Raw genomic sequence first — 15,046 nt, 5'->3', positions numbered from 1 at the left:
CATCGCAATTAAGTATTTTAATCGATTCACAGCCCATATATAAGCTTGGGTCCTCTACCTGAGGCCTGGGAGCTGCATAGTAGCTTAGCTGTTCCTAGGACTGCACTTTTCTGGACGAGATCTCGGATGTTGATGTCCTAGTATCGGGGTCACCATCGGGGTCACTGCAGCATGCCAATAGTCCACTTTCAACAGCTTTTCAAAATATTGTTGACCCCTCAAAATCTGTGGCTTAGTTCTCTATTATGAATTACACAAGCTGCTTTACGAACAATGTAAGGGAATTTCTCATAGGTTCATAGTCATACATTTGTCTATATACATCTCCCATCACCCAGGAGGTAGAGTTGCCCTGAGGTCAGGCAACTCTAAATTATTACAACGACAAAACCCAAATTAAAATGGCTACATCCCTCCATTTTCTAGCTAACACTGACTAGTGTATGGCAGTGTGTAACCACTATACAAGGTATTATGGTAGCATTTTTTTCTGTGATTGGGTTAAAAAAAAAATGTTGCAGAGCTTAAACACAATCAAGAAGGAACATAAAAAAAGAAACATTTAAATGGAAAATATTGTTGAGGATATACAGTATTTAAAAAATTGTGACGTGAAGGGTATACTGTAAATATAAGAAATCATTCGCTTGACTTAAAGCTTAAAGTCGAGTTTCAATTGAAGTCTCAAAACAACTGGCTGGCCAAGCACACCGCTGATGCAGAGAGCCCTGCTCCCCCTCGCTAAAGGCAGACCACACTGGACAGATTGCAATGGAGACACCTGGACAACTCTACATGTGACAAACTTGCCATGTTATGCTTTCCTTATATTTTTTGAGCATGGTTATTCTGGAGAATATTCTGGACAGTATTTGTCAGTGTTTTGGATTGTTGCAATAATCACATACATTTGCATAAAGCAAGCATATTTGTCCACTCCCATGTTGATAAGAGTATTAAAACTTGTCTCTTTAAGATACATTTAGAAAAGATTTAAAAAAATGTGCGATTTATTTGTGATTAAGCATGAGTTTACTATGGACAATCATGTGATTAATTGCGATAAAATTTTTGATGACCTCGAGGTGGATAAACTCAAACAGGTGTTATAAGATCAGTGTAAATGATAAGTTCCTGCATTGTTGACAATGACATTTGTGTTTGCTGTGTTTCACATTTTGGTTTGCATTTTGGAGGGTGACACGGGAGTGGATTTTCACTCCTGTCCCATCCCACTCCCACAGAAAAAAATCTTGTCCCGTCCCAATCCCAGGCCAGAGTAAAAAAAAAATTCCTGTCCCATCCCACTCCTGGTAAAATGACTCTCACTCCCATCCCACTCCCATTCAGAATGACTCCCACTCCTGTACCACTGCCATTTTTTTTTTCTTCTTCCAGTCTTTATTTATTCTGAGTACACTAGAATGGGAACTTTGGTGTTAAATTATTATTCTGGGGCAAGCTGAGCCTTCAGTTGAGAGAACTGAGGACATCTGTTTGTACATACACTGAACAAAAATATAAACGCAACACTTTTGTTTTTGCTCCCATTTTTCATGAGCTGAACTCAAAGATCTAAAACATTTTCTACATACACAAAGGACCATTTCCCACAAATATTGTTCACAAATCTGTCTAAATCTGTGTTAGTGAGCACTTCTCCTTTGCCGAGATAATCCATCCCACCTCACAGGTGTGGCATATCAAGATGCTGATTAGACAGCATGAATATTGCACAGGTGTGCCTTAGGCTGGCCACAATAAAAGGCCACTCTGAAATGTGCAGTTTTGCTTTATTGGTGGGGTCTGGGGGGGTCAGAAAACCAGTCAGTATCTGGTGTGACCACCATTTGCCTCACGCAGTGCAACACATCTCCTTTGCATAGAGTTGATCAGGTTGTTGATTGTGGCCTGTGGAATGTTGGTCCACTCCTCTTCAATGGCTGTGCAAAGTTGCTGGATATTGGCAGGAACTGGAACACGCTGTTGTATACGCTGATCCAGAGCATCCCAAACATGCTCAATGGGTGACATGTCCGGTGAGTATGCTGGCCATGCAAGAACTGGGATGTTTTCAGCTTCCAGGAATTGTGTACAGATCCTTGCAACATGGGGCCGTGCATTATCATGCTACAACATGAGGTGATGGTCGTGGATGAATGGCACAACAATGGGCCTCAGGATCTCGTCACGGTATCACTGTGCATTCAAAATGCCATCAATAAAATGCACCTGTGTTCGTTGTCCATAACATACACCTGCCCATACCATAACCCCACCGCCACCATGGGCCACTCAATCCACAACGTTGACATCAGCAAACCGCTCACCCACATGACGCCACACACGCTGTCTGCCATCTGCCCTGAACAGTGAAAACCGGGATTCATCCATGAAGAGAACACCTCTCCAACGTGCCATCGAATGTGAGCATTTGCCCACTCGTCGGTTACGACGACGAACTGCAGTCAGGTCGAGACCCCGATGAGAACGACGAGCATGCAGATGAGCTTCCCTGAGACAGTTTCTGACAGTTTGTGCAGAAATTCTTTGGTTATGCAAACCGATTGTTGCAGCAGCTGTCCGGGTGACTGGTCTCAGACGATCTTGGAGGTGAACATGCTGGATGTGGAGGTCCTGGGCTGGTGTGGTTACACGTGGTCTGCGGTTGTGAGGCCGGTTGGATGTACTGCCAAATTGTCTGAAACGCCTTTGGAGACGGCTTACGGTCGAGAAATGAACATTCAATTCACGGGCAACAGCTCTGGTGGACATTCCTGCAGTCAGCATGCCAATTGCACGCTCCCTCAAAACTTGTGACATCTGTGGCATTGTGCTGTGTGATAAAACTTAACATTTTAGAGTGGCCTTTTATTGTGGCCTGCCTAAGGCACACCTGTGCAATAATCATGCTGTCTAATCAGCATCGTGATATGCCACACCTGTGAGGTGGGATGGATTATCTCGGCAAAGGAGAAGTGCTCACTAACACAGATTTAGACAGATTTGTGAACAATATTCGTGGGAAATGGTCTTTTGTGTATATAGAAAATGTTTTAGATCTTTGAGTTCAGCTCATGAAAAATGGGAGCAAAAACAAAAGTGTTGCGTTTATATTTTAGTTCAGTGTAATATGCTATGTTTTATGATTGCAGGCAGAGGCCAGAGGAATCCATCCGGACCTATGCTCGGCGTTTAAGAAAGCCGGGCCATAGATGCTGAGTAAAGTATCACCAGACCATCCCTGTTCAAGTTCAAGTTCAAGTTACTTTGTTAGTACCCAGAGGTAGATTTTGTTTGCAGTAGAGTCCTCATACACACATATGGGAAAAACATAGAGGCACATATCATACATGGCATACATGGCAACTTAGGACAGTGGAAATTAAAAATGGCAAATTAAAAATTAAAAAGTTCTTACAGGTCCAGATCATACTAAGATATTGAAATGATGTAAAATACTAATAGTAAAAAGACAATAAAACAAAATGAATCAATAAAAATTGTTTAGGTTGTAAAAACATACATAATGGGTCACGGAAGTGCTGGGCTGCACTTCATCCTGGGCCTAAAAGACAGTGAGATATGAATAAAGGGACCTGCAATGCTTAAAAAGGCATGATCCAGAGCTCTTTTTTGAAGAGGTATGTAAAGAGGCTTTGTTTTTGGAAGAAAACTGCCAGGGGCCACATGGCAAGTGACTGGAAAGAGGCCGCTTAAAACGACTAATTCCAACCATAACAGAACAGGTAACTGGAAATGACAGATATGGTCCGGCCCACCAGTCATCCACCATTTGCTGGAACATGTAGAGAGGCACAGGTCTTAGTGAATAGCAAGAAAGTTCAATTCTTGCTTGACACTGGGTCCAATATGACCCATATAATAGAAGATTGTTTTGTATATATATATTGTATTGACTCTTTGGGGAACAGATGATGCCATACGCAATGCCATATGATGACTATACATTGGCCTAGGTCCAGGTGGATTACATTGTTTTACAGGGCATGTGGATTTTAATTTCTGAGAATGGGTCCAAGCACCCAGATACCTGTTCTGGGGATGAACATTATTCACCCATGGTGGGATATCCTTTTCTCTAACCACAGAGTTTGAAAGAATACCATTTGGCGTTCGCAGTACTCCCATAACTTTTCAGAGGTTAGTGCAAACCTGCCTTGGGAGTTTTATCCCAGAGTCTGGATGGAGGAGTTTTTCCTCACTTGAAAAGAGGGTCTGAAGACAGAGGATGTCATTCTCTGTCCTGATTGTAAAGCCCACTGAGGCAATGTGATTGTGATTTTGGGCTATGATGATTGATTTAAACATTCCATGTTTGCTTGGGCTAGTGAAAAATCATTTAAACATCAACTTCATTCATCTGCATGTTTTATTGGTGCAGATGGCCATCACATTGTGTTGCATCATCCCTGTGACACCAGAAAACATGGCAAAAACATATTAACAGCATTAGGATTCAGCAGATTCAACATCTGACTCCAAAGCAGCTGAGCCATAATATTGCATGCGTGCCATTAGTGAGAATTCTCCTTATGGTTGCCACACTTCCTTTTAATTTGACTAGGCTGTAATCTCCATGTCCTCTGAATGTTTTCATCTACTAAAGGACTTTCAACAGCTGGACAACAGCTTCTCTCTCTTCTTTGTGTCTCTGTATAAGGAAATTCAATTAGCTTAATTGGCCTCAATATGATGTTCAGTAAAATAAGCATTGGTGTCGACAAACTTCACAGGGCACTTTAAGAAGCACCTTACTAATTAGAGCAATAACTTTAATCCACATGTTTTACCTAGACTTCCAGATTATTCTAAATTGAAATCTAGGTAATTAGTTGAAACAACCCATGAGGAGATAGCTGGCATCCCTTCTTGAAAGCTGCAGATGGCAAGTATAAATGAAGCGTTGGCTTATCTCTTGTTCCATGTTTGACACATGGCAGTAAAATAGTAAAAACAAACAAACAAAAAGATAATCCACTTTTTCCTCTGATAAGAATAAAGCCTATTGTGTTTCTTTAGAGTCAAAGAAATCCTGCCACCAGAGTCTTCGCTCTGAGGTTTTGTAAGCAGAGCAAAACCGAAAACGGCACATTACAAAGAGCAGAGACAACAAACTGAGGAAATTATTGCACTTTGGATCAGCCATATATGATGGGCTGCAACATGCTTTGCTGGTTAGGGTAAGAGACAGGATCTAATGTTGTGCCTGTGATCTAGATGCCTAAACTCTGTTGCTCGAGCGAACAAAGGGACTTATAAATAGATATGTAAAGTATGAAGGTGTAAACTTTCTTCATAATTTAATCTCAGTCTGACATCTAGTGAAATAATAGTGAAAACTATGAAAACCAGGGAAAAAAAACACCACACTGACTGGTAACACAATAAAACTGTATTACATTTGTGCTTAAAATTATTACAATTACAGTATTTACAAGTGTTGTCCTAAAAATAAACATCTCATGCTGGATGAAACGTAAAAAGAAATCATTGTACAATAGCAAGCAAAAGTGAATATTTTTTTTTAATTTATGTACAACCACAATTTACAAAGAGTTTCCAGCATAGAAATGTTGCTGAGCATTGTTGCACACACTCAGATGCTGATATTTAATACTGAAAATCAAAGGTTTGTTTTCTTCTCAGCAGAAAAGGGTGTAATTTCTCTGCAGCAGTGAGCCGTTGGTGACTGACTTGCTGCTGAGTTCAGTTAACTGAACCCAAAGCTGTGCTGAGAATTGAAAAGCCATCTTCAACATAAGCCAAACGGTGATTGAGAAATCATTTAATAGATTCAAGTATCAGCATGTCAAGCTATGCCAATTTTTGAACAGCAGGTGATGCACTGAAATCTTATCAAATAGTGTACAAAAAGTAACCAACCCCCACCATCCTCACCAATCCTTACACCCCTACAACCATGACAACAACCTGCCTCCTTTAGGACTTCCCACAGCTCAGTTCGCCCAGTGTGAAAGCGAGGCTTTAACAAACAGAAAGACTGTCTCCAGCAAAAAGCCTTCCTTCACAAGCCTGGTGTCACAGTCCAAATCCAGGCTGCCCAGCTCAAAGTAGCTCTGAGGAAATGCATTTCAGGAATGGAACTGACTCTTGTCACCTCACCTGAAGACAATTTGAACACCCAGGATTTTGTCTACAGGCATAAAGTCTAATCCATGATGTTTAAAGCTGTTTTAACAGATTTTTTTTGACATTTGGGGACAGCAGTACAGCTGAAAACAGAATGTCTGACATACTTTATCATCACCTTAACCAAAGATGTTGCCTAATGTGTTAGTAAATAAGTAACATTCAACACAGAGCAACATTAGCATCTCATTGGGGTCATGTTTGTGTCACCCGATGACTGAAAGTCCAATATTCACCAAATAGTTGCTAAGTTTGACTCCTTTTTGGTGCTGAGTGGGCAAGACACTAAAAGGCTCATAGCTGAAAGTCAGGTGATGTTTCTCTGAGGCTTCATCGCCACTTGAGAGGCCTTTCACATTAAAAGCAGTCATCTTATCCATTTTTAATATAAAGACAAATACTGATTAGTGCTGCTTTAATGTATTCAAAACCTGCTTACTTTGACCAGAAAAGGTCTTTTAATTGATATTGAATACAGCCAATCACGCTTTTGTACATTCTGAAATGGTGTTACCAGACTATTTCAGATCTAATACCTACATCACATTAGTCTTCAAGGGTGAAGAGCGCAATGGCTCAATGGTCTTCTAATGACAGAGTGGACTCAAATATATTTATATAGTGTGTGAACTTTCATCCATCCAGAGAAAAGCACTCATTATTTCACAGACTGTTTCATTGCACGTTGGATAATGTAGCTGTGTGATTTCGAAGCATGTTGACACTGTCAAGATCAATTTTGTGATCTTTAGATCATGAAATTTCTGTATGGATAAGACCAAGCCTCGTGAGACTGAAAGACTGAGGTTGTCATGTGAAGGGGGGTCCACACACACACACACACACACACACACACACACACACACACACACACACACACACACACACACACACATCATACAGTAAAAAGGTCATTATCTCAAATGACATTGATTGACAACCCCTCAGTGTATTTTAGATTCAAGTAGAAATTGTTTGTCTGTGCAGTCAGGTGGGAACACTGTCTGTCATTGACAGGTAAGATGAGACAAGATTCCATTAGGTGGGTTATTTTTTTTTCTTTCATAATCGGTGGTCAGCTGTTGGTTAGAAATTGCCCTGAGGCAGACGTTTGATGGCCAGGAGGAAAGAGGCAGCATCTGAAAGTCACAAACAAAGAAATTGACAAACAATTTTTTTCATACTTGAAGTTTGTTGTAGGCTTCCAGGGCCTACCCTGCCACACTGGCGTCTCTATGGCTATTCTTTACAGCAGTGTGTCCCCTCCCAAAGAGGCTTGCTTAGTTATGTACATGTGGGGGGTGGAGCTGAACAGGAGGCAATAGTGTTTTTTGTTGTGTGATTAAAAGCTCTCCTTTTGTCTCTGTTTCTACTACTCCTCCTTCTCGGCCCACGAGGGTCAGCGGACCTGGGAAGCGTAGCCCTCCTTCATTAGCCCCTCCTCATAGTCTGACTGGCACAGGATCATGTTGTTCTTCAGGAAAAACTTGTCTCCCACACAAAACCTGCAACAAACAAAGAGAGAGAGGTGGGGGGGTTAACTTAAGCATCCAAGCAAGAATCTCATCATTAGTACTGAGCGCTTGCACTTGCTTCTTGACTATAGTACTTTCGCCACCATAACCTGTGTTCCAACACCAACCTCCACAGAGGAGGGGTTTACCTCCAGGAAACGGTCAACTCAATTACAAGAAGGGATGTGTCCTAATAGGTTTAGGGGGTGGGTGGATGGTGTATATATGAATGGAATTCTCTCTGTTTCAGGCAGGGGTTCCTTTGCACCTGCAGCAGGCACAGAAAACCCCACCGACCTTGGCATCCCTGAGTTGCTTTAGCCGGGGGGGCACACAGTTACATTTGACCTTTCAGCATGGCACCAAGTGGAGATTATGTTGAGCATGTTAGGGCGGTAAATGTAGTTGTATTGTCCTGAGGGCCACTTATCTCCCTCAAAGTGCAGGTTGGACAAGGTCGGCAGCAGCAGTGCCAGTATTTACCAGGGGCAGGTGGTGCTGGTGTGGGGGGTGGGGACAGTGAGCCTTGCCTCTTTTGCCTTCCCTGGGCATTAGGACTGCTGAGTTGAGTGCTGGGAGCTGGATGCAGAGGATGGAACTCAGGAGGCACCTGACGAGCTTGGGCTGCTCACAACATTTATTCAGGGCTTCAGGGCAGATTGAGAGCATGAGTTGTTGCTTCCATTTGGGACCAATTAGCAGGATTCAAATACACCGTAGGTATTGGCACAATATACCTAACGTGCGAGAATGGTGAGTTTCTTGAAATAAAAGCAAATGTTTGATGATAAATTGGATGAAAATGAGCAGACCAGTCTGTCAGTCGCCAATTTACTGAATCCAAGCTGATCATAGGGATGCCTTTCAGCTAACTTTCCCAGTACTGTGGGAAATGAATAAAATCCCCTTGATGACTCCTTCTTGAAATCTTATCTGGAAGTACTTTTATGCCATTAATGCCCAGGCAACATACATAAGAGACAGTGAGGCAGAATTTGCACATAAAATCAATTTATTCTAGCTAGTTTTTTTTTCTTTTTGCTTTTGGATGAATATTTTCACAATCATAGCTGACAAACAGAAATGTATGTGTTTTCTCCAAAATTTCTACTTACATGTCTGCCCACCAATCTTTACCCTAAGATTATGCTGTAATCATTTCAAAAAGATTTTGTCAGAAAAAAAAAAAATCTTACATTAAAATCCAAGATAATTCATTTAAAAAAAATCGCCAAAAAGTGTCATTTGTGTGTAATTGTAGAATAAAACTCCACCTCAAGTTGTTAAACCACATTTCCAGACACAATACTAAGGACATAACCTTACTGTTGTCAATGGCAGCAATAGCCAGAGGATGAATGAACAGACAAATGGCACACACACATCTGGGGAGAGACAAGAATGGATTTAAAGTAATTGTTTAGAAAGTCGGCTTCTCTTTTTCTCCTGAGATAGCCATGACTGGAGACTTGTGTTGTGCATATAACACAAATGAATACCTGCAAGAGGAGCAGTTGCTTTTGCTTTCAAAACAGTGATGATTAATTATAAAACTGGATTGGAGTTCTGTGCTTGTGCTTTCTTTCCTAAACTTTGAAGCATGATCCTATTAACAAGTAACTATGCATTTTTTTTTTCAGCATAAAGAAAGGTTTATCCTGCAATGCAGTATGTTTTCCTATCTATTGTGGTTATTGGATGCTTGCACACATTCACTACCAAACTAAACATAGTCGACTAATATCCATTGATCTGGGCTGTTTGGCCGAAGCAGAGCTGTTTTAATTTAATGGTGTCATCCACATCCAATAAATGTCCTGTCTATCGCAGAATCTATCCGTTTCTGTCTTTCCTGACACCAAGCCCAATCCCACTTTAACTTTATCTGCCTTTAGTTTTATTAGACCCTTTCTTCTAGTAACATCCTCTCCTCCTTCTCGTCCTCCTCACACTCTTCTTACTGCTCTTATCCATGCCCTCAACTTATTTCACACAGACAAATTGTTTCTGCTCGGTTAAATGTCAACAGAATATGTGACATCTGTCCACCAATTATGATGAGGATATTGGACTAGGCCCATCACAGGCATGTCTAATAAAGGACCTTGTGTTGCCCTAGTATTTTCACTCTATGAAAATTGCAGAGTACATCTTCTATACGACTCTCTTTCTTAGATAATTAAAATGTAATTCTTGCTGTAACTGCACTTTCAATAAAAGCAGTTTATAGAAATAAAATATAAACTAGTTTGTGTGTCACTGCTGATATAATAAATAATTACATAATTTGATAAAACTTTATTTTACAGGTACAGACATTTCATGGCAATAGCTGATAATTATCAAGTAACATATTTGAAATTTCTTTGAATTTCCCCCAAACTTCCACAATAATTACCGCAAAATGTATTTAAAATTACCACAATATTATTTAATAATAAGATTCTGCAATTTCTCAACATGTAGTTAATAAATAGTAACTTCTGCTTATTATGCAGACTCTCTCTGTCTTTCTCTGTCACAATTTATTCACACACTATTATAAGCAGGTACTTAGATCGTTGTAAATAACTTTTTTTTCCTGTTACTTGTTTATTCGCTTAAGTATTGTTATCTCAAACTATAAAAGGGGTGACATTGAACTTCACGTGTTTGTGCCAGAGTGCACTGGAGCGCTGTTCGCCACTTTTTGAGGGAATAAAATGCTCAGTTTGCATAATCAGAGAGTCATATAATTTTGTAAGCACTTGAAGATCCAGTCGTCACTAAAGACATAAATAAATAAACCCCAACCTATGTTAACAGCAGTTTTTTTCCACATCTGCTATTATGTCAAAGGACAATAACATTAGAGTAGAATGGCCAGTTCCATGAGTCCAGCTCCATGCTTGGTACAACATTCAAAACAGATGTTTTGGCTGATTGCTGCATTACATTCTCAACATGACATTTAATCATGTGGTCAGTTATAATTGTCTATTGCATTTAAACTTCCCACTGTCGGAACAGTAGTTACTTGACCTTCGAAACAAGCCATAACATGTGCGCATGCCCCTGGGCATTGCATGGGCTCTTCTTAGGTGCGCTTCGGTACTTAAACATGTAGCACTACATCCCCGGTGTGAATACATTACTATAAGGCAATAGGCAATAGGCAATTAATGCGCAAAACTTTTAAAATGGGAAATTAGTCACTTGATTCTTGATTATGAAGTAGTATTTGTGGTACTCACTAAACTGGTGAAATCATGGATATTACAGCAACAAACTTAAGGGGTTTTAAGCCAATCAGAGTGATTTCATTAGCGACAAGCAACTGTTCGAAAAGGGCTGTCTCGCGCCAATGGTGGGTGACACACCAAACTGCGTGACTGCCCTGACAATGTCCAAAAGCAGACTGCCGGCCTGTTGTGTAGGGGCCTTTAGCCAGAACTAGTTATTATAATTAAGCTGCAACAACTCACTTAAATTTTGTGGCCAAGGGGAAGTTAGACCTTAGCATGTTAACCTAGCATCACCATCATACATCACCACCCTGAAAAAGCACAGAAAAGGCTCTACTACCTACGGAAACTTACGGAGGCTAAATTCCAGAGCCAGATTCTGGTGAACTTTTACAGAGGAGCAATAGATAGCATTCTGACTGGAAACATCATAAACTGGCATAGTCCTTGTACGCCGAGGACAGGAAAAGCTCTACAGTGGGTGATTCATCCCGCCCAGAACATCATTGGTACCATCTACAGTGCATCAATAATATCAGTAAAGTGAGATGTCTGTACACCGCCCAAAGGATACTATAAGACAACACCCAGCCCCCAACTGTCTGTTCACCCTGCTGACATCTGGAAAAAGATACAAAAGTATCTGCTGCCAAACCACCAGACTACAGAGCAGCTTTATTCCCCAGGCCCTAAATTCATCATCAACTCTCCATTTTCTAAAATAGATGTAGCACAAAGGACTCAAATAAAGTTGTTTTTTTTTTTTTTTTACCTTTGTGTTTTAAAAAATGGCAATCAATTTACCTTGTATATTTAGAATACAGATGAAAAATAAGAAGCAACAATTCACTTCAACTTAGTGGCCTGCTGAGGGGAAGTTAGAGAGAAACTTGACAATTAAAATGGCATGATCAGCAGAAGTAGAAACCAGTTGGAACTTTCCTTGAAATGTACTAAAAAAAATTAAATTTATTTGTTAACTACTTGTTGAAAATAGCAGAATATTATTTATTAAATCATGTTGGGGAATTGTTCAATAAATTTTGAGGTTATTATTTTGATAGTTGGGGTGTAATTTCAAAGACATTTTAAAAATATTACTTGGTAATTACTAAGTATCATTTGACTATGACAGTTTAAGACCTGATTCAACCTGATTTGACAGACTGATCACTCACTTTAAACTTTAGCCACAATTTTAGTGGAAAATGATACATGTGCTTACACCGATTCACATGTGAGAGAAACCCTAAACAATTAAAATAACTAGAAAAATCTCAAATCTACAAATACAGTCGATTTGAACAAAATATGTGTTATCATCTAACCAGAGAAAAACTCAACATACATTGTGTTGTTCCACCATGAGCCTAAAAAAAAGCTTTCATCATATGTAGCCTCATCATCAGACTGATATGCCAGGTAAAATTACCATTAAAGCAAATCAGTATTTTATTTCACCTTGTTCATTAAGTCAGAAGTTGTTGTCTGTTAAGGAGAAGTTATTTTGTTTGGGTATGCCCTAAAGACTCATTAGCAACTAACATTTCTGTCCTGCCAATGTCATCTTCAGATAATGTGGAACATGACGATCACCAAAATACATCAATTTAAAAGTGGTTATCTTTAAGTAGACATATTTTTCTGTTGTTGATTATTCTCCATTGACATCCCCATTTTAACTACCACCTGCTTAAGAAATCTATTATATGGGCAGCAATTCAGAGCTCTAGAACCAGGTTGGCTAGCTTAAAAGCTCCAGTGCTTTCACAGACTTTTACTTGTAACTTGCTTACACTGTAGAATTGCTACTTTTCAAATATCTTCTAATCTTAAACAAAGAAATAATGATTTTAATCTAGACAGATTTGTCAAAAATCACAAATTATTTAATATATTATATTCTGTGGCACTGATGTTACACAGTTACAAGTGTTTCTAATTTCTTTCTACACCATACAGGCACTAAAATTTTATGTGTTTAAAGATGCATGAAGCTGGAGGCAGGAGAAGAACAATATGAGGCAATGAAAATTGGAATAGTAGCACCAGCAAGAGCTTCAATCTACTTTACCCGCTGAACCTTAATGTGCTGAATGTCTACATCAAAAGCCTTTTACTTTGTGTGACAATCCCTACGTTTACATGATGTTAGAAAAAGTCAGACTATTGTGTTAAACTGGACTTTTAAAGTCCATGTAAACATGTTAGTCCGACTGAAATTGTACTAAATTGAATTTCTCAAAGTTGGACTAACACCCAGATAATGCAGCTGGAAGTCGATTTACTCTTTCATGTATACGCCTTGGTCAGACCTGAACTGGCCTTGGTTTTCTGCGCATGCACCACATGACCCTGACGTCGCCCGTGGCATAAATCCATAGCAGGAAGCCGGGAAAAATAAAAGAAGAAGACGACGATAAATGTATCAACATGGCGAGTGCTAGAGCAAGAAATACACATTTTCGTACAGTGCCAAAAAGTCATCCATGTTTTCACTGCTTTGCAGCCTGTTTGCCGCTTCTTATTTTAGTTGGTATGCGACATAATAGGTCAACCGGATGAAGGTCCAGTAGCAACTGGCTGAAACGGTGCATATTACCACCTATCATGGTGGAGTTGGATATACTGTACTTCCGTCAATAAATTGATTCTCTCCTGGTGCTTGTATACTGGGACAATGGCAGTAGTCCAATTAAATGGCCTAATCGAACTATCACCATAGCATGACTTAAATGTGCATTGAAACGTACTGGCCATGGGAGCTGGGAAACCTGTTAGGATGGCCATTACCCATTAAGTAAGAACAAAAAGATACATAACATACATAAGATATAAGTTTGCTCTCTTTCCGGTCTAGCAGCAATCTAAGAGCACCATAAATTACATTTACATAAATACAATAACAAACAACATCAACAACAGAAAAAACAACCGCTCTGACACTATTATAGTTTGTCTCGGTACCACACTAAAAAATCATTAATTTCCCAGCACTATTACTTTAATTTTCATTTAGTACTGTTGAAAAACAAAAAGCTGAAGCATAATATTTAAGACCTTATGATATGGTAGACTAATAATCATGAAATATGCTCTGTGTGGTAAGCACACTCGCTCTTACACATCAAATACTATAGGCCTGTCATACAGTAAGAACAGCTGATTTCAGGCGCAGTAACCCATTCAGCTGCTATAATCACTGCTCCAACTGGTGGACAGATAAACCACTGCAAGTGGTTTCCACACATGGTGTTTAGGGGCGATACGAGTTGGCCCTGCGTTCACTACGTCATCAGAATGGCATCTCAGTCCAGCCAAGAACTCAGGTCACAGCAGGGACCCGACAGATTGGCCAGGGCCCGCCACAGAGGAACAGGAAATTTAAGGGAGCTGCGTCTGTACAGTACAGTAATGCCATATTGCCAACACTTGTCCCTGGATAGGCCTACTACCTCTTCTCTACTTCGTGTGAGCAGTGTCAGTGTGCAAGAAAAAGTCACGTTATATCAAGGAGTAAAACGTAGAAGTGTCGGTACTGCATACCGGTGAGTACTGGCCCACTTTGAGCCATGGTTGTATTCACAGTCAGTCAACTCTGCTGGTGCTGTCTTCTTCTCTTGCTGTGCTGCCTTCACTTATTTCCCTCCATCTTCCTTCCTTTACTTAAAGGTGACTGTGACTAATGAGTCTTCAGAGACCTCTTGTTGTAGGAGGAAAAGAAAGAATGGCTTCCACAGGCACACACAAAGATGTATTGCGATGCCAGCAATTTGCCTGGGAGGCTTTTGTTAACTAGAGTATTCACTTTCCACTTGTGAAGAAACAGGGAGATTGTCAAAGAGAGAAACCAGTCTCAACTGCACTAAATGTAATTACAGTTAAGATGCATACAGGTTCTGAAACACTTGGCCAGATGACACTGATGCTTGATTGTAACAGCATGTTGTAAATCTTCTCTAGCAGATTGCTGCTGGCCATTCAGACAGCAGCAGCAGCACAAGGACACACTGCAGATGAGATTTTCTTTTGGGAATGTAATGTACTGAAAATAATGTCAAAGGGGGAGATTGGCATTTTTTAAAATTTATTTTGTCTTCATCAGTGATGCTAAATGTCCACTGTGGCTGTGTT

General features: G+C 40.1%; 1 protein-coding gene across 3 annotated transcripts in view; it reads right to left on the bottom strand.

Annotated features, from left to right (window-relative positions):
- Nucleotides 1-5,424: 5,424 nt before the first annotated feature.
- Nucleotides 5,425-15,046, bottom strand: part of lmo3 (LIM domain only 3) — a 64,563-nt gene continuing 54,941 nt past the window's right edge. For 2 of the 3 annotated variants that reach the window (XM_073480272.1, XM_073480274.1), the window contains exons 4-5: nt 7,583-7,679; nt 5,425-7,313 (exon numbers count right to left, since the gene is read on the bottom strand). In XM_073480272.1, coding sequence (XP_073336373.1) covers nt 7,182-7,313; nt 7,583-7,679 — 229 coding nt within the window. In that variant the 3' untranslated portion in view covers nt 5,425-7,181. Of the gene's footprint in view, nt 7,680-15,046 lie in introns of all 3 variants that reach the window. The other variant, XM_073480273.1, reaches the window with a different exon arrangement.

This window comes from Pagrus major, chromosome 14, assembly GCF_040436345.1.
Source record: "Pagrus major chromosome 14, Pma_NU_1.0".
Taxonomy (NCBI): Eukaryota; Metazoa; Chordata; class Actinopteri; order Spariformes; family Sparidae; genus Pagrus; species Pagrus major.
Note: the sequence above shows the minus strand (reverse complement) of the source record. Positions and strands in the feature narration are given on the sequence as shown.